General features: G+C 34.2%; 2 protein-coding genes across 4 annotated transcripts in view; both read left to right on the top strand.

Annotated features, from left to right (window-relative positions):
- jvl (javelin-like) overlaps positions 1–18,928 on the top strand; it is an 82,345-nt gene that overhangs the window by 1,108 nt on the left and 62,309 nt on the right. The gene's annotated exons all lie outside the window — the stretch shown is intronic.
- Positions 181–10,664, top strand: LOC100868539 (uncharacterized). The gene is made up of 6 exons (XM_012487901.3): positions 181–491; positions 1,403–1,565; positions 2,137–2,304; positions 2,941–3,115; positions 3,380–3,514; positions 10,378–10,664. Exons 1-6 carry the CDS (start codon positions 348–350, stop codon positions 10,535–10,537), a joined length of 945 nt encoding a protein of 314 aa, XP_012343355.2. The 5' UTR covers positions 181–347; the 3' UTR covers positions 10,538–10,664.

Raw genomic sequence — 18,928 nt, 5'->3', positions numbered from 1 at the left:
CTTAATACAAATTTCCATAATGAAATATGAAATTTAAATAGTTACGTGAGATATTATTTATTGCGTATAATATATATTATTTACAATTTGTTATGGTTTTTGCTGCTTATTTATACGTTTTAAAATATATCAAATGATGTTTTGTAATAAAGCAATGTTCTGATTGTTATTTAAATATTAAAATCGTAACACGCGTAAACGAAAACAATGAAGGTGGTGCCAACGAAAAAGCGACGGTCGATAAAAACCGACGGGTAATGTCAAATTGCACGATGTGAAAATTGACAAGTAACCCAGGCCTGTGCCTAGTTTCTATATACCTTCTCGTGGATATTTTGACTTTCGCTATGAGTGATGGTACTTTCTCAGAAAATCTGTCGGAAAGTAATGTTTCTATGGCAAATGATGCGGAAGAATTAAATTCGCAGGGTTCCGTTGATAAGCGTGTTAAGGGTACGAATCTACCCACCGCGAGTAACATAACCAAGAAGGTGAGATTTTAATGTCTGACACATAATATTTTTTTTATTTTTATTTCTAACTCGATGATTCTTTCAAATAATTTTCGAAATATAGTTCCATCCATCTTTTGAGTCAAGTAACTATGATTTCTTTTCATTTCTCACTTATTATAGTGTTTTTAAATTTATTGCTTTATATATTTCAATTACATTCAAATTGTTGAAAATTTTTAGTATATTATGACTAAATTTATAAATATTTGCAAATGTTTATGCAAAATCAAATAATTATTAAATAAAATTTAATCAATTAAACACTTATTTTTATATTGAATATTTATTATAACATATTTATTATTTTTATTGATAAGAATTGAAATTGATAAAAATAAATAGATAAAGTCAATTAAATTTGTTTAATTATTAAATATTGTTTAATATCTATATCAACATTTTTTTTTTAAATTGATATTTCTAATATATAATACAAAAATAAAAAAAAAATCTTTGGAAATTTTAATGTTTAGATTTATTTTTAATAAAAAATAAAATTTCATTAATTTTCTAATTAAAATCAAAGTATGCAATATGAAATACATAAGTATTTTGATTGAAATTTAAAAACACGAAGCGCTAAAAATTTCTTTTAGAGATTAAAATTTGTAAATCACATTAATACAAAAAAATAAAAAATTTAGAATTATCGGTGATATCTAAATATGAATACAGTTACCGTGTTACAGTAATCATGAATGTTCACATGAAAAAAAGAATTACAAATACGTAGCACCAACACGTCAATTTGTTTTCATTTGTAACGGTCTCGAGTAAACGACATATTTTCAAGTATTAATATTTATTTAACGATTTAAATGTTACACGTGTCGCGACATTTCGTCTTGCTTTTGAACGGAACCTCGTTTAGCGATCATAACGAACAGATCAGATCGAAGCTACCGAATGTCGGTTATTACCTGAGACGTTTGATGAGATTGAAGAGCGGAGGGAATCTCGAATCCGAAAAAGAACCGATCAGTAATATTTCTGAAATGACTGAAATCACGGAAAGCATGTTAAACCGCGCGATGCTAGAAATCTCGATGGGTAAATGTTTATATTATGGAAATTAATTTAATTTTATTATAACGTCTATGATAATTATAATGAATTTATTTTCCACGAACAACAAAGTTTGATTTTTCTTTTTCGCATATGCATAAATATGATTAAATAAGAAAGGAGACGACATTCTCTTTAATTCTAATATTCCTTTTAGATTTTTAATGGGATTGCGTCACAAATTATAGTATTCAATTTATTCTTGATATTTGTTTTTTCTTTTCAATTTTAAATTATATAATTACAAATTATAATTGTAAATAACGATATATATAAAATATTTCGTTTTTCTATCAAATTTCGTTTTCATTTCATTCGATTCGAGGGAATCTAAAGATACTAAGACGAAATATTTATTCTAATTTTTTTGTACGATTGTTATCAAATGTAAGGATGTAATCTATAAACTTTGCTGTTCAGATTATCCATTTAAAATTCAAAATCTACGTTTGTTTCGAAACTTAGCAATTCGAAACGAAACATTTACAATTCTTCGCATTTACATTTCATATTTATATATGTTATAATATAATGTTGATGAGCCATGATTTACCAGTGTCCACGAGCAATGAACAGACTATACCGGAAGATGAGGATTCGATCAGCTGGTCGGAGAACCATGCTGTTAATAGATACGAGATTTATGGTGGACCTTCGAACGATTTCGGGGAACATGATCGTGGAGGACCTTCGTCTTCCAGCTCGAACGAAAACGACGACACAAGTATATCCAATCATTGATTATGTGAATAGGAAAGGGGAGAAGGGGTAAATTCTATCATGCGGGCTTATTGATTGTCGAAATGTTTGCCCTTAATGATTCATACTTCGTTTCTTTTTTTTTTTTTTTTTTTTTTTTTACGATGATAAATTATTTACGACAATTATATCGTGTACAGAAGAATCTTATAATATAAAATTCTCTCTTATATATATAACGTGAATTAAAAATTATGCTCCATATATCGTACATTATAATTATAATAAAAAGTTATACGATTGAAAAATTGCTGAAGAAGACGTGAAAAAAATTATCTATACGTTTTTGAATTGACTCGATATTTATCGATTATTTATTGTAGTACGTTATATAATTATTTCTATAATTATTATTCCAATTAAAAAGTATCGATCCATTAAATCAAATAATAAATTTGATTAATAATAACATCGTATCGGAGCATATAGAAATTTTATTATATCACGTAAAATCTACGACAGGAAATTTCCAATCATTCCAAGAAACAGAGACTATATTTTAATTTTTTTTTTTTTGTACGACTTGTACTCGGCTCGGTGGAGTGGTAATGCAATATTCATCGGTTTATGCGTCACGAAATTTAGTCGGGCTTCCTTACAGGCGAATATCCCGCCATGATTGCGACTGCTGAAATCGAACCTGTTCAAACGATTTCAAACTCCGTGACCACCGAAGCGATGACCACGAATGGGATTTTCGTGAATGTGTTGAACCGCGAAAATATCCCTGGGGGGAATATATTGGAGTTCAGAGAAGCTTTGTCCTCGCACATGGGGTATTAATTTAGTTATCTTTAACCTTCGAATCGAGCAAAAAAGTGGTCGATCGATTTTCACATTTGAATTATACTAGCCAATTATCATTTAGAGATACGTGATTTTAAAAGTGATTCTATTTGGCTGAATAGAGATGATTAGATATTATATATTTTTTTCAAATCTTTTTTAATCGTGTGCGATCGTGTATCAATTCGAGGTGCAATTAAACGTGAAAAGTGTGTAACATCGATCAAAAAATTATTTATAATCGTACCCTTTAGATCCCAAGTGGAAGAAGTTAGGGACCAAGAGACTCGAAATGTCCCGTTGTTCTATATTCAAACCGACGATCGTCAAGAGGTTTATCTGCAGAATACGATAAACGTTGAAAGTGGATTTAGCGGATCGAATACGAGGTAAGCTCGTAAGAAATTACATCGATTTAAATGATTATCCTTCGATTATTTAATCATAGTGTAAATAAGAAGTTACTTATTTGCGAATATGTTTCATTGGAGATCTTGCGTGAAATTAGTTCAATCTTGTTGTTGCATTTATATATAAACACATATAATCCGACAACGATAAACTTATTGCTTGTAAATTAGATTTACAGTATGTTATTTTCCCGATCATTTGTTCGTATCGTTTGTATTATATTTTTTCACGTCGGATAACAATTATTCGTATTATTTAGGATATTATAAGTACATTTCTTCCTTTTTTAGTCACAGTCAGATTTCTCTCTTCTCAGATATTGCTTATCATAGCAAAGCTTATTACACATTGTAGACAATGATAAGAAGTTAAACGACTTATAAAATTGCTTTATTTGTTGGAGTATAAAGATAAAATTGTTATCGTACCATTCGTTTGCAATCAATAATTTTCTTTGTAACAATTAGTACCTTCTACATCGTGCCTATCGATCCAATGTTCAATGGCTACGTATACAATACAATCTTGCCTAGATGCAAAAGAAAAATCTCGACAAAAATCCTATCGAATCCAAATTCGCGCTCAAATTCACCTTCATGAATCAGTTACCCAATTCAATTCTCATTCGTCTCGATTCATTCTTCCATCCGAATTGCGCGCGAATTCCTTCAAAATGGAAACGAGCCTGTTACTCAATCTAATACCTGCGGTGACACGGTTGCACGCGCGGCATTATATTTTCTCGTTTTACATTGGTTTTCGCGTACGCGCGTTTCGGGGTGCAAGCCGCAGAGCGGTGGCCAGATATCGAGTGTACAACTGCGCAGAGCGGCGTGACGACCGAGTGGAAGATTGCGGCGCATCGTGCGGCTCCGTTCGGTAAACCTACTCGCGTGCTAACCGCGCTAAAAAATCGGTAACGGTATCGTTATTGTGGTCGGTTTGCATTCGTCGTCGATGGAATAAGCCTCGGCGGAAACAGTTTCGACTGTTGGCGGATGATTGTCCGCGAGATGGCCCTTGTTATTAGCCTTAGTCTCGGTGACACGGACAGGTTCTGATTGCTCGCCGATTTTCTTTCGAGTTGGGCAGGTAAGGGGATTTAGAAAGTGGAAAATAGATAAAATTGCTGGAAGGAATGGAATTATCGTTGGAACTGTTTTCCTAATTATTCAGGAATTCTGCGGTAACCAATGATCGTTTTAACTATTTTTCCTCGATCGTTCGAATATCGTTGAATATCGTTGTACATTGTCCTTTAGATGGCTTACTTATCGCTGCAAGCGCAACAGTTATTTTACGTAGCGACGAGTTATCGATTAACAGCGTGCGTGTATATTTAATCTGTGTCGGTTTAAACTTGGAGGAAATTAATTTCATTATATATAGGCATCCCGCGCCTATATAAATGTATGATAATCGTTCGATACGATTTTAAATAATTTCTTTTAAATACAATGGAGGCCGGTTCCAAAGTCCTTCTAATTGGAGTCAGACTTTTATGTTTTAGCCGTTCATTGCTTCATTGTTTTCGTTTTAACGATGTTGGTGTACATAATTCACTTCTCGTTTATGGTAATAATTCAGGCTAAAAATAGTTCGTTTTCATATCGAGCGAATCAGGAAGGAAGTAATCGCTGCTTGTTTTTCTTAATTTCTTAAAAGACCCATTATCCTACATTTCGCTACTCTGATTTCCTTAAGCCAATATATCGTCAATTCCGTGATTTAAACCGATTTATTCAAGCTTCGATTCAATTTTGGTTCCAGTTCTGCTTTTGTAGGCAAGACTAATATTATTAAAATCTATAAATTATCTTAATTAGTTGTTCTAACAGTGGCTTGTAATTTTTTCTTCAATTTTAAAAATCGTTATTGAACAGTGGGATATTTTTATGCTGTTATTAAACGAATATTGATATTAAGATTATCATCTTTTTATGTCCGGCCGTTAGTTGTTTTTATCAATTTTCAAAATAGAAACGATGGCCAATAAAATACAAATTGTTCAGACGTTTCTCGTTGCGCGTAGGATAAAATTACGAGAGGTCTCGAAAGGCAATGGAAAGGAAATCCTTATCCTTGCACCAAGTGAAATGATTTGTCGAGGTGATTTCACGAAGGAAATATTGCATCTATTCTACCATCGTTACACCATGGTAAAACGGTCAGCCAATCGATTTCCATACAGAATATTATTTCTCGTTTATTTCTCTGATTTGCAATATTTTATATTTAAATCCAACCACGTGTCGCGCGACAAAAATATTACAAAATTATAATTACTTAGTGAAATACGCAATTGCCATAATAATTTGCCATATAAATTTAAATTACCAAATCAAAGGATTGTGAATTTTACATAAAAAAAAAGTATGTTCCTAGTCAAATAAAATAAACATTTTATTTTAGGTCAGAAATTTTATCAGATTACTTAAACTCGAGCCACTTGAACTATGAGTACACATACTTAATGGTTCAAATAACAGGTTACACATTCGTAAAGAGATATCGAATTAGATCAGATTCAACTATCTCGATTAATTTGCGCGAAATTTAAAGAGAGGGATGAGAATTCTTCGAGAATTTTCGACGAACCAATTCCATTATGTAAATAATATAAATAATATAATTTTTTTTTACAACAATAACAATAGGAAAATTGATAGAAATTTATGCACGATTATGATCTCCGATCTCTTCACGCTCGTCGATGAACGATTTCACGTTTTTATTTTCAACTCCATTGAAAACATGAAAATAAGTTCTGGTGGAAAAATTAATATTGCGCTTGATCGAGATAAAAAATAAATATTTACAATTTAACAATTCTAACAATTGAACTCATTCATAAAGTCGAATCACCTTGACCAATTTGCACGAACGAGGGAAGAATTAGACGAATCCTTATACTTTCGACTTCGAATCGATTTCGAGAGAGGAATAATAATCCGGCAAAAAAAAAAAAAAAGAAGATATCTTCGAATTTTCTATGTCTACGGGTTAGATAGAAGCCCACACTCCTGTTTCCATACAATACATCTTTCATTCCAATCGCACAAATCGTTTATTCTCTCCTCCTCTTCTCTCTTTTCTTTTCTTTTCTTTTTTTCTCCCCCCTCCCTTTTTATTCCTCTCCTCGGCGCAAGAACCAATTAACGGATGGAATGATTCACGATCCATGCACGCCGGTCATATTCCACGCACCGTTTTCGATTTTGCAACTCGTGAACCGATCGGCGCATAATGGACAAATTCAGTTCCGATCGAAAACTTGGCCGGCTTCATTATACTCGGACAGTGAAGTGTAACTGAACGAGTTGCACTCGGCGGTAACTCGAGGTGCCAGACTTTCACGAGTGTGCGTTTTGCTCACTGAATCGTACGGGAGGAGATCCTATTTGATTACAGGCTGCGTTCTACCGAGCCGTGGTTACGTCTACGATACGTGACTCATTCGTTTCGTACGATTGTGCATACATCCGGTGCATGTGTATACGTATATATATATATATATATACACACACGTTTCTATCTATCGGTCACCTCGTTTCGAGAAAGTGTGTGGTGGGGCAATGCGCATTGAAATATTAATTTCATCCGTTATTTATAGCGTTCTTTGTCCGTGGAGGAGGAGAGGAATTCGTATTATGCGCGCTATGAAATATTCTCCCTCCCTCCCCCTCTCCATGGATATTGAAAATCGCAGTATACATATCCTATTTATTATTAAGACATTGTTCGCGGATTGATCGAGGTTTTCCTCGATTATCTCGACTACCGAGATAAAATAATCGTTAGAGATGGAAGAAGTCGCGCGATGTTTGCTCAGTGAAAAATTGATAATAAGAGGATTTTCGAGTATCTAACGAATTACTTTTGACGAATAGATGTAACGAATATTTCAGATACGAGAGGTGGGGATTAAAATTTGCTCAAGAGCGAAACAAGAACGAATTAAACTTAATAAAGGCGTTAAAATTATACGACGAAGCGTATTGCTTTTATAAAATACCCTTACAGAGATAATGTATCGAGACGGGTAACGGGAATCAGATTCAATCGCGTTGATACCTATGGAGATCGTAATCGCGCACAAGTCTATAATTTTCACAATTATAATTGCGCTACGAAAAGCTAAAATATTTATCAATTACCATTCGACTTCAACAAACTTCGAAGAAAAGATCCGAGCGTAAAAGTTAAAACCGTAAAAGGGGTAGAAAAATAACGGAACGGTGACATTCTCCATAGTGAACGATAAAAACCCCACTTTCTCCCCGGGTTATGCAAACAGAAATTCGAGCAATGGAGAGAAATTTCTCTTGTCTTAAAACTGTGTGCTTGCGGTTGCACGACCGTGGTTACACGCTCCTCCTCCCACGCCCACCCGCTTCTCCGTTCACAGATTTTAACCAGGCTCTAACGAAAATGGGGATTGTTGAATCGTGCCTCGCCACGCTGAATAACTTGGACGATTTGTCAGGGAGGCAGGTGCATCCTGGCACGGAATATGGATTCTCTTTGCCCGGTCGATCGATGTGTTGTGCAGAGAGGTTGGATGTGTTAGTCGTATTGGGTAGCTGTGGCGTGCCGATAAGCTTGGCAAAATTTTCGATTACGGAAGAACGGTTAACCGCTGTCTCGTGAGCCCGGATCGCGCGCTATCGAGCCAGTTTCCTGTTAAGAATTTCGTTCTCGAGGTCGAAACGAATTTGTGGATCGATTTCAAGTAACCGAAACTTTGATTTCAACTTTGGTTTTCGTTAGTCTGTGTATTAGGTTGAGAGGCGGTGAAATTGTTTCAATGTCGGTGGAACGGAGTTTTTAATTGTTTTATTACGAGAAAAGAGCGTCATCAGAGCGATTCATATTTTACGGTGAATTTAAAGTAGGTGTTTGTGCAAGTGTGGGCAAAGGTGAAATTGATTAGATATTTTTCAAAAACTTTGTAATTTTTTTGATTATTATTATTATTATTATTATTCTACTTTCGAATCGTCCATTCGTGTCTATTAGCGAACGTGGCCAGGAATTATAATCTTTGTTGGAAAAGATAAAATTCAGCGATACGAAAAAGTTGACGTCGTTAAGCGTCGTTGGATTAATTCCTGTTCGTAATCCTTCCTCATTAGCCGGGATAATGAGCACGTTCTCGAGATGAAAGTAGGAGAGGCTAATAGAGTTTCGAGAGAATCGGCAAGCGAAATTAACACTTTCGCGAGTTGCGTGATCCGTTCCTACTGGAATTTTCTCGTCGCATTATCATCGTGTGTCTTACGAACTTTAATCGCGTGCTTTGTACCGCGCCTTCAAACGTACACGTGTGTTTGATTTATGATCGATCGTTACTCGCAAATAGGGGAGCGTGATGTTTCTAATTATGTCAAATTTACGTAACTTTCGAGTAATACCTCGTTACTATCAGTACATATACGTATATCATTATATTCTTTCAAGAAAGAAAAAAAAAAAAAAAAAAGGAAAGAAAATTATTCAAATTTTTCTCGACGTTTCAAAAATTAATTTTACAAAAAATTTATCTTTCGCAAGCAAGCATGCTTCTCTTCGTCGTGTAGAAAATAATCTCACAATTTTTCACACGGGTGAAAAATTTTTTTTCACGTAATTGTACAATTCCTTTACGAGTCAATAAATCCTCCTCCTCAGCTCATCTCATAAGGTCGTGCAGCCAGGCGCACGATGCTTTGACGATTAGGGGTGGGTGGTCGTGAACGAGTATCGAAGATTTTTTCCCCTTTTTTTTTTCGCCGGATCCCACGTAGCCCGTGCATTTCGTGGGCGTTCAACTCTTTATTTGCCGTGGCTGAGCCCTGGAAGATGTTCTCGCGTATGATGACATGCGTGTTTTATCGCTTTGGAAAGTAAAAGTGGCCGTCCTACGGGGTCCTCCACGCAACTCGTGAAACAAAGTCTGACCGTTCCTTCGACTCACGTGAGCGAAATCGTTGATCTCTGGCGTTAATCTGGCTTATGGGAATAAGCCCACGCCGTTCGACGACGAACGTTTCTCGGCTGCTCGATTATTGTCAATCGTGATTAATTGAATCCCACGTTTCGAGAAGGGGCTCGAAAGGGATCCTTTTCCTTTTCTCAGATTTCTCGATTTGGATGGTGCACAAGTGTGGACGTTGATACGGGCGATTACAGTCGCTCTGATGCCGCGTATCGTGCGATACGACGAGTTGACGATACGGTGTTATTGCACATCGAGTATCTTTCTCTGGAAATGTAGCATCGATATTTCGTTTTTATCGTCAATTTTTTTTTCAATGAACACCGTCGAAGCAACGATCTTTCTCGTGCACACTTTTGGTGCGGTTAATTTATTCGCTGCATTTCTAATTTTTCCATTGAAATTTCTGAAAAGCATAATAGCACGATATTTCTCTTATTATTTATTTAATCTTTTCGTTACTATGGGCGACTATCGTTCTGCTTATCGTATATATGACGAGCGTTTCGAGTATCTTTCTTTGAAAATCGATATTTATTGTTTTTATCATCAATTTTTTTTTTTTTTCAATAAACACCGTCAAAGCAACTCGGGTTGCGGCGAGGCGTAAACACGGCCACCTTTTTTGCACATTTTTAGTGGTCGAAGAAGTCGCCCGTAGCGAAAGGGTTAAGAAACGAGTCAATTTCGAATCGAGATGTTCGAAGCTGGCAAAGATAATTTAGATTTCCAAAGATATACGTGTCAATCGATTTTGCGCGTGTTAAACAGTTTTTAATATTTTTTTTTAATAATTTTATAATAAAATATGGAACACGGGAGGGAAGTGTTGGTATAATAATTGATATCTTTATCGAATCTCAGGAGTGAAGTTAGCAGCATATCTGAAAGCGAAAACTCGGAGGTGCGTAATCAAAGAATAGGACAGGATCGTTCACCACAATTTTTTGGCGCCATAATGAGCGTAGACAAAATGATACGCAAGCCGATTTGCCGCAACGATGATGAACCGACTATATATTGACTTTCATTTTTTCAATATCAATAAGAATTGGAACGGAACCCTGGCGCTTCATAGACGTAAATAAAGAGAACATTTTTTTAAGAGAAAAAAAAAAATAATAAAGTATTTTTACTATTTGATAAATATATTTGATATATCTTTTTACTTAATTTTAACTTACGGCAATTTTTATTGAAAGAGAAATGTGTTGGGATTAACAGTAAGTTATTTTTTTCGTACGAAAGTATTTATCACATATTGGAATCAAGGAGAACAGCCTTTAAATTTTCATCCTAATTAAATACGATCGAATATGTATATTTTTGTGATATAATTTTTCTGTTTAAAAGAATTCGCAGACATTTTCCGCGTGAATCTTTCTCTGTTTATTGTTTCCCGTGTTAGTTGCATAAGTTATTTCCGCCAGTGAGGCATAAAAACTTGCGCGAACGAAGACATAAATTCTCCACGGTAATTATATTCCCTGTAATGAACTTTTTACGAAGTTGAAGATACGATGCGGTAGTAAATATTAACCTTTTTCTTTTTTTTCGTGTGTGTGATTCGTGAGAGATAATGAAGAAAAGCTTGAACTATCTATTATTTTTTTTTTTTTCTACGATGCGAAACTTCATTTTTTTTTTTTTTTTCTTGCGAAATTTATCTTTTTCGTTTTTCATAATCTTTCGGTTAGTTGACAAAGTACGAGTTTTCGTTCCCGAGAAAAAAGAACTACATAATTATCGAGCGTGTCAACAAGAACAGAATTTTGCACAAAAGAATGAGAATTCGATAAGAGGTGGTTGCAAAGTAAATTTAATGCATTTTTCTCCCTACAAATGTATCTTTTGCGAACAATCTAAGGAATTTTTCATCACAGGAACAGAAAAACACGCGACCGTGTCTTATTTCGGGGAATACATTAACGAATAATTCATATTTTTTTTTTGTTCTCTGAAACACGTATAATTTCGTTAGCTAGTTGCTAATTGAATCTTCTTTTAAATTTTTACCGATTATCACCGTTATTATCAATTTTCTGTCATTAATTATATCGCATCAATTATGATATTATTCGATCCTTTTGATTTCTAATTGAATACGTTTTAATTTACACCGAATAAATTTGTTAAAATTTGCAATTAATAGATTTTATACGATTTCTTCTTTCTTCTTCTTCTTTTTTTATTTGAGTTAATATATTGAGTTTGAAGTAATTTCTTGTATAATAATAATAATAATAATAATATATCAATTAATGGTAAATGTTAAATTGTAGCGAAAGTAATTTACAAAGCAACAGAAATTTAATACAATATTATAAATATGATATTTAATTATTATTCAATCGTTATACTATACATTGATATAAAGCTCGCAATATTATACAAGAAATTTCCTTAAATATCTACTTGATCCGCGCGAAAAGAACGTTCAGTTTCGACGGGTTTATCTTAAAATGTCGAAAGTGAAAGAGAAAGATAATTTTATCTTTTGATAATCTTTCAACTTTTGTGATCTTTTTTTTTTTTTTTCTTAATTATTTCTTGCTCGATTTCGATCGCATATCTGACGTTTCCAATTTATATCAGCTTTATTAAATTTTCACACGAAACCTGTTCGATCTCTCCTTAAAAGCGTATTCTGAAGAGGATTATACGCAATTAGTGATGCCCTACTCGTCACGAAGATGCACTCTTAATAGCGCATTGTCTTTTGAAGAAACAGTGAGTAGGAGGAATACCTATCCTTCATAAATCACACGAACAACAGATTTTCTAATTTATGTTAATTCCTTATGCTTATCTCGAGGCAAAACGCGAGAATTAACGAATTTACTTTTGCGATATGTATCGAATTGATCGATCCATATCGCTTCGCTTTTGTTGCCAAGTTTGAATGATTGCAGATTTTATTGTGTGCAACAACAATCGAACGAGTTACGAGTTGAAAAATTTTAATTCTCCAATTCTCTCGGGAACGTTAAAAAATTATTTATTCGATTTTTGTCTTGTTTCCATCGTTTCTCTTGTGGATAAATTCCTAGGAAGAAGCAGATTCGTTAATTCATTCGATCAATTAAAATAATTTAATAATACACGAGCAATTTAATCGGCTCGTTCAAGGTTAATTCGATTTTAACGACCGTTCGATTTTTCGATTGTTAGTTAAGCGTCATTATCTTCTTAAATTCATTATTCATCTTAATTCATCCAATAATTATTGAAGTCGTGGAAGACGCGAGAAGAAAATATTTGTAAAATTTGATGATTAAAATTTTCTTGTGTAAAAATATCATGTGTTGTAATTTATTCCAGTTTGTATTTAAAGAGGAATTGTTCGTAGTCAAACGTGTCCCACTTTTAGCCTATTCAAAGATGTGGTGGATGCTCTTATATGACCGAACACCGCTATTAGAAAGCGTATTACGCGATTATGGAGCTTTGTTTATCCCTCATTATCCGGCTAACGTTGATGACTATAGCTGGTAATTTAATTTTTTTTCTTTTTCACGTATCCTTTATATAATCTCCATTTCTGGACACATGTCGGCCGCTGCCTTGCATGATTCATCGTGTGTTACATGTGAATCGATTAATATTTTTATTCGTGATTTTTATTCGGGGACACCGAATGAATTATCTTGACGCTTATCCATTAACAGTTTAATTAAGAAAAAAAGAAAGAAAAGAAAAATTATATATACCTCTATCGAAGTTCGTGTAACATTCGAGTATTACAATAAATGTAATTATCAGGATTAATTGTGGAACAATAATATTTTTGCGATACGTTTAAACGAATTCAATTCCTTCCTTTAATTCCTGCGATTCGAATCGGAATATGAATTTTCTCTTCTACGTACGTAGAGTCACGCGATTTCAACTAAATGATACGAATGTAGGTGCAGGAAACTGTCAAATAAGAAGAACAAAATTTCACGTGACTGGAAACTTTTAATTAAAAAAAAAAAAAAATACCTACTCATCTCAACGATCGCGTGTTCGAAAATATTTTGCTTCGAAAAGTAGTCAAAAGTATATCATTAAATATCCATCCAAATGTAATTTTATTACATTTTTATTAATAAATAATATTAAGAAATAAATTTATCGTAAAATTTTACGAACCAAAAGATCAAAAGGTGCGTAAAAATCGAAATTTTTATGAATTATTATGACTGTAAAAATAGAATTGAAATAAAATACACTTTGCTCTGAAAATTTTATGTCTTTGCATTTTATATCTATGCATTTTATGCGGTATATTGCTATAGATAATTGACACTTAAATTTTCCATAAAAGGCGCAAACTTCCGCGGTTGATAATACACATAACACATTGATAATATACGTGTAAATACGAAATTAACGCGCCGCGTCCTTCGTGTCAAAATCAATATGGCGGCGCGAAGAAAAAGCTGAATCGCGTAAACCGCAATACGATCGTTTAAAAGCACTATATCCGCGAATTCAACGGGTTTCTTCGGTATTAATGCCGACTTATCATCGGCCTTTATGTCGCATTCAAACTCGGACAACGTTCCACAACCACGCCACAACAATAACCCTCCCCCGCATTCTACAAAGCTGAAAAGCCATCCGCAACCTTGAGCAAAAAAAGTCTCTGCTTTCAATTTGCAACCCTTGTCTAACATCTTTCAATCGCCCATTCGCCATTTTTTAAGCGTTCACCTTGAAACACTTTCATCATTTCTCAGAGGAAGAATTGTCACGCTATTTTTTATTATTAAATACGGAAAACAATTTAATTGATCATTTGAACGGTAAAGTAAAGAAATATCGTCTAATTAATAATTTTGTATTATGATAATTTGATGAAAAAATTCACTTGATACTTATTAATTTATAAATATCAATGATTTATTTCAATAAAAAAAAAAAAAATCTAATGTCTTAAGGCTCTTGAATAAAGGATGGATCTACAAAATTTAAGATACACGTGTTTATATCTCAACAGTTTCTTACCGGATGTTATTCTCCCTGGATTGGATATCCATCTTTAGGTCGGACGAGCTATTGGAGAGGCTAATGAGTAATAAGTCCGGTTTTGTCGCGGTACTTCTTGTCCGGTTTCTTGATCACCGGACCGTTTCAAAATGCTCGGTTACTCTTTAAAGTCGTGGCGAATAAAAGTGTTGTTTTTCTTGCAAAAAAAAAAAAAAAAAAACAAAAAGAAATATAAGCGTAGTTCCTGATCAAGTTTCGCGTTCTTTATTTTCGATTTAAATGGACACGTTTCATGTTTTAATATTGCTACGTTTATGTAAGTAGATCCTTTTACGATTTTTGATTACGTAAGGTAATGGCCTGATATTAGAGATTTTGAAATTGAGAATAAATATTGAATTTCGTCGAATATTGAATCCTGTATTTTTGAGTAAGTTAGCATTCTTTCTCGTGAAATATTATGTAATTAATTCCAAGTTCTTAAAGTTTGGCATTTTCGTTGTAAAGAATGGTAACGCTGCTTATTCGTTCTTCTCTTATTCTATTTCTCTCATTTCATCACAATTGTCGCGACTAATTTACGCTTATTCTTTACTCAACTTACCTTATCTTAATGCAATGGATAACAGGAACAATTTATTTTTTTTATCGAAATTTACTTATCTTCTGATCATTCCATGATAATATCTAATTATAATTGATATTATAAACTCATATCTCCTTTTTTTTTTCTTCCATCGTTACTCGCAAAACGAAAACGATAGAAGTAATACGATAAATAAATTTCGATAGAACTGGCTCTCCTATCCAATTCGACTATTTGTCTCTTCTCGATTAACTCGAAACTTTAAAGTTATTCTCGACTGACTTAGCACAATGCCACCAATTTAGCGAACACGAACAAAGTGGCATTAAACGAGGGACACGGCACGTTACGTCGTCCCGTCCATTGTTCACAAAGGAAACGAGTTACTGGCATTGAAAACTGTTCACGCGCTACCTCGTTGCGCGGTTCGACGATTGAAACTTTGTCGAAGGAGTAGCTTCCTATAAGAACGATTTATCGAACGTTTGTTCCTCCGAGTTAACAATAACCGCGCTACGTAAACGCCTGATTCTTTTATGCCCCAAGCACAATGACCATTTCCATACTTTGTTCGCTTTACCCGTAATCACGCAGCGCAACCGTCTATTCGATAGCAAAGGATGTTTGTTGTGAAATTCTTCGTATATACGGCGATGCACGGTGTTTGTACAGATGCTTTTCAGTAGTGGATTGTTGCAGAGCTTAAATAGATGGACGCGGGGCAAAGATAGCGTTTCGAGGTGGTTATTTTACATGTCGATCCTCGCGATCCTTGGCCTTCGTAAATGTACGGTTTTGCGAAATTTTTTTTTTTTTTTTCCTTTAATATTTTATAGCCATTGTTTGGCGCAGTGATAAAACGCGAAATGAACGCTTTGGCGTGGTTGTAAAAGTGAAGGAAAAAATCGTTAACGAATTCTAATGCAAGGGGATTTCTATGCCTTTCGTCTCTGTTATGTTAAACAATTCATCGTATTTTCGCAATCATTTTTCATACGATCCTCTCGGCTACGAGCAGAAAGTGGAAGTTGAGAATTGCCCCGAGATCTCTACCTTTCAATCATCTGTAATTATCCAACCCATCTAAAAATTTACCCTTTCCATACTTGAAACTGTATACTGTGAACCTTTTTTCAAAATGGTTTCCGAGAAATGGCGAATGTCTGTCAATTCCAAAATTCTAAATCCTAGTTTTTAAAAAAAAGCAATTTAAAGAATGTCTCTATTATCTTCATAGGATTACTCTTTCAAACGTATTCGTTATCGATTTCTTTTTTTTCAAAACCACCGATATTTTCCTTCGACGTGGCAAGCAGTGATTTCTGAATCCACGACGCTGAATGCTTTCATGGATTTTATACAATTTTCAAAATTTTGAACTTTTTCCTACTATATGTTTCAAAAATTTGAAACATCGTTGTGAAAATTAACACGGATGCAGAAAAAAAAAAACAAAATCCTCGAGCGAAATGACAATTCGAGAGAATGAAGGATGGATTTTGTTTCGACGAGAGGATACAAAATTTTAAATTTCGATGCCAAGATAAAAAAGAAATCATAAATACAGGAGGAATACGCAAGGATTAGGAACGTAAGTTTTAGAAAACGGGCGACACACATCCCATCGAAGACGAACCCCCTACGACACACATCTGGTTCAAGATAGCCGGGTATTGTAAATATACACGAAAGTGTTTATTAGTGGAAGTTAGACGGTTTCACCGGCCACTTTCAGTGGCCTGCCGCGTAAGAATGGTTTTGCATTTCACCGGTGAAACTCCGCGCATAGAACGTTTCGTCGATTTGTGATCGTTTTCCATCATCCTTGACACGTTGCATCCATTGTCCTTGCATAAGCGCATCGCTATCCCTGAATAACCATACTCGTTATTGCCCGCGTGCATAACCTTTTACTTTGATCCTTCTTCAGAGGAAATTTTATGCCGTAAGCGGCTAATCGTCACCTCGTATTCATTTTGCCTTGTAATTATTTAGCGATTGTGTTCCTTTATTGATTTAACGTATGACGTATTGCTAACGCGACTTATGCATTTCATTCGACGGATAATTTTATTTTTTTACTTTTTTCACTTTTGATGTATCAATTGCGAAGATCACCTCTTTCTTTTTTCCAAAAGTCGATCTTTTTTCGATCTTTCTTGAAGCGTCTTTCGAAATAACGAAGATGGAAAGTGTTGTATGGTTATTCTTGGTTAATTTGCATAATGTTGCGTAACTGTATGCTCTAATTTCTGCGAACTGGATTAAAGCAACTTCAACTTGTGCCAGTTGAGACAAGTGTAAATCAAAGGAGGAGGAATAAATGGTAGAAACGTGTAAAAATTTGTGAAATATGAATTAAAATATATATGATAAAACGAAGGAAAATTTATACCTTAGCTAGACTTGGAGAAAGATCACGATGGATTTTTTTTACTCTCACTTTTGCAACTTATTTCTCGTCAAAGGTTCGCGGTTGAACCTTTTTTTCTTTTCTTTTTTTTTCTTTCGCATGGAAAGTATGTCAAATAGTGATAGCTTTTCCTGTTGCTTTTGCACGTCTGGATAAGCGAGAAAGTCTCGAAACCGCAAATGTCTCGGTCAATAATGTTTAACGCCTTTGTTTTCTCTGTTGCGGAATATCTCGTATTTTGTTCAAATTCTGCAAATAAATACAATAAAATCAACGATTTCTTCTAATTTAAAAAATGATTTTTCACAAATTTCATCAAAGTTTAATAAATTTCCAAAGATTATGATATATGATTATCACGTTTTTGCATCTTCGTTTCGTCTCTCGTACGTAAAAATGCAAGGATTGTTATCTGAGAATACAGAACACGATATATACAATAAGATAATTAACGCGGATCAACAATAGAGATAAAACGGATATCCTCCAAATAATTATCAATTATATATTTATCTGATCGTTTCACGCTCTATTTCTTTATTTGGCTCTCGAATTTGGGGCGCAGACGCATGTTTCCGCGGTATTTAGTCCGTGGACATTCTCATCTGGTTGAAACTCTATTTCTGTCTTACAAAGTGCCACGAATTTGCAATTCATCTTGCTAGGTCATCGTAATGCGCGCATCTTGTGGATGTAGCATACCGTTTCTCCTCGTAAACTTCTTTCTATAATCATCCTTCACGCGTAGCGGAACAAGTTAACGATCTATCTTTTCCTAAATTTTTCCTTTTCAAACGTAACGTTTCGATATTCGTAGCTTGCTTTTCTTCTTCTTCTTCTTCTTCTTCTTCTTCTTCCCTTTGCGCTTTTACAACGTAAATTCCAAGTAATCCAAGTAATGAATGAATGAACGAATGAATGAGATATACGCGAGAGATCATTTCGTATTATTCACGCACTGTGATTCGATTTGGTTAGATGGTTAAACGTGAAATATATAATGTGAAAAGTTATTAAACGAAAAGTTGGTTTGGCACGACATTAAAATTAAATTAAATTCTTTGGATAATAATAGAAGAAGAAGAAAAAAATTAATAATTGCAAATTCGAATACTCGTCGAATACTTCTTCTCTATTAATTTGTTTAACAATGAAACACGATGACGATAAAAAGATTTTTCAAAGATTATCTCTCGAAGAAGAGAGAAAATTTTGCTCCATTTGAAATCACTCGTTTTGTCGAGAGATCTACGATCACGCTGTGTCACGCCTCGCCGAATTTCATCCTTGATTTCATTTCGCAATCACATAGATAGAAAAAGAAAAAGAAGCGTTAATTTCTACTTTAATAATTTCCTCTTGTTTCGATACGTTATCGAGAGACTCGTTGTCTCTCATCCCTTACCTCTCTCATCAAATGTCAAGTGTTTCTTGTTCGAGTA

The sequence above is a fragment of the Apis florea genome, unplaced genomic scaffold, assembly GCF_048593485.1.
Source record: "Apis florea isolate Af1SG1 unplaced genomic scaffold, ASM4859348v1 contig_2293_pilon, whole genome shotgun sequence".
NCBI lineage: Eukaryota > Metazoa > Arthropoda > Insecta > Hymenoptera > Apidae > Apis > Apis florea.
The sequence above is the reverse complement of the archived record's forward strand: the minus strand, read 5'-3'. Positions and strand labels throughout refer to the sequence as shown.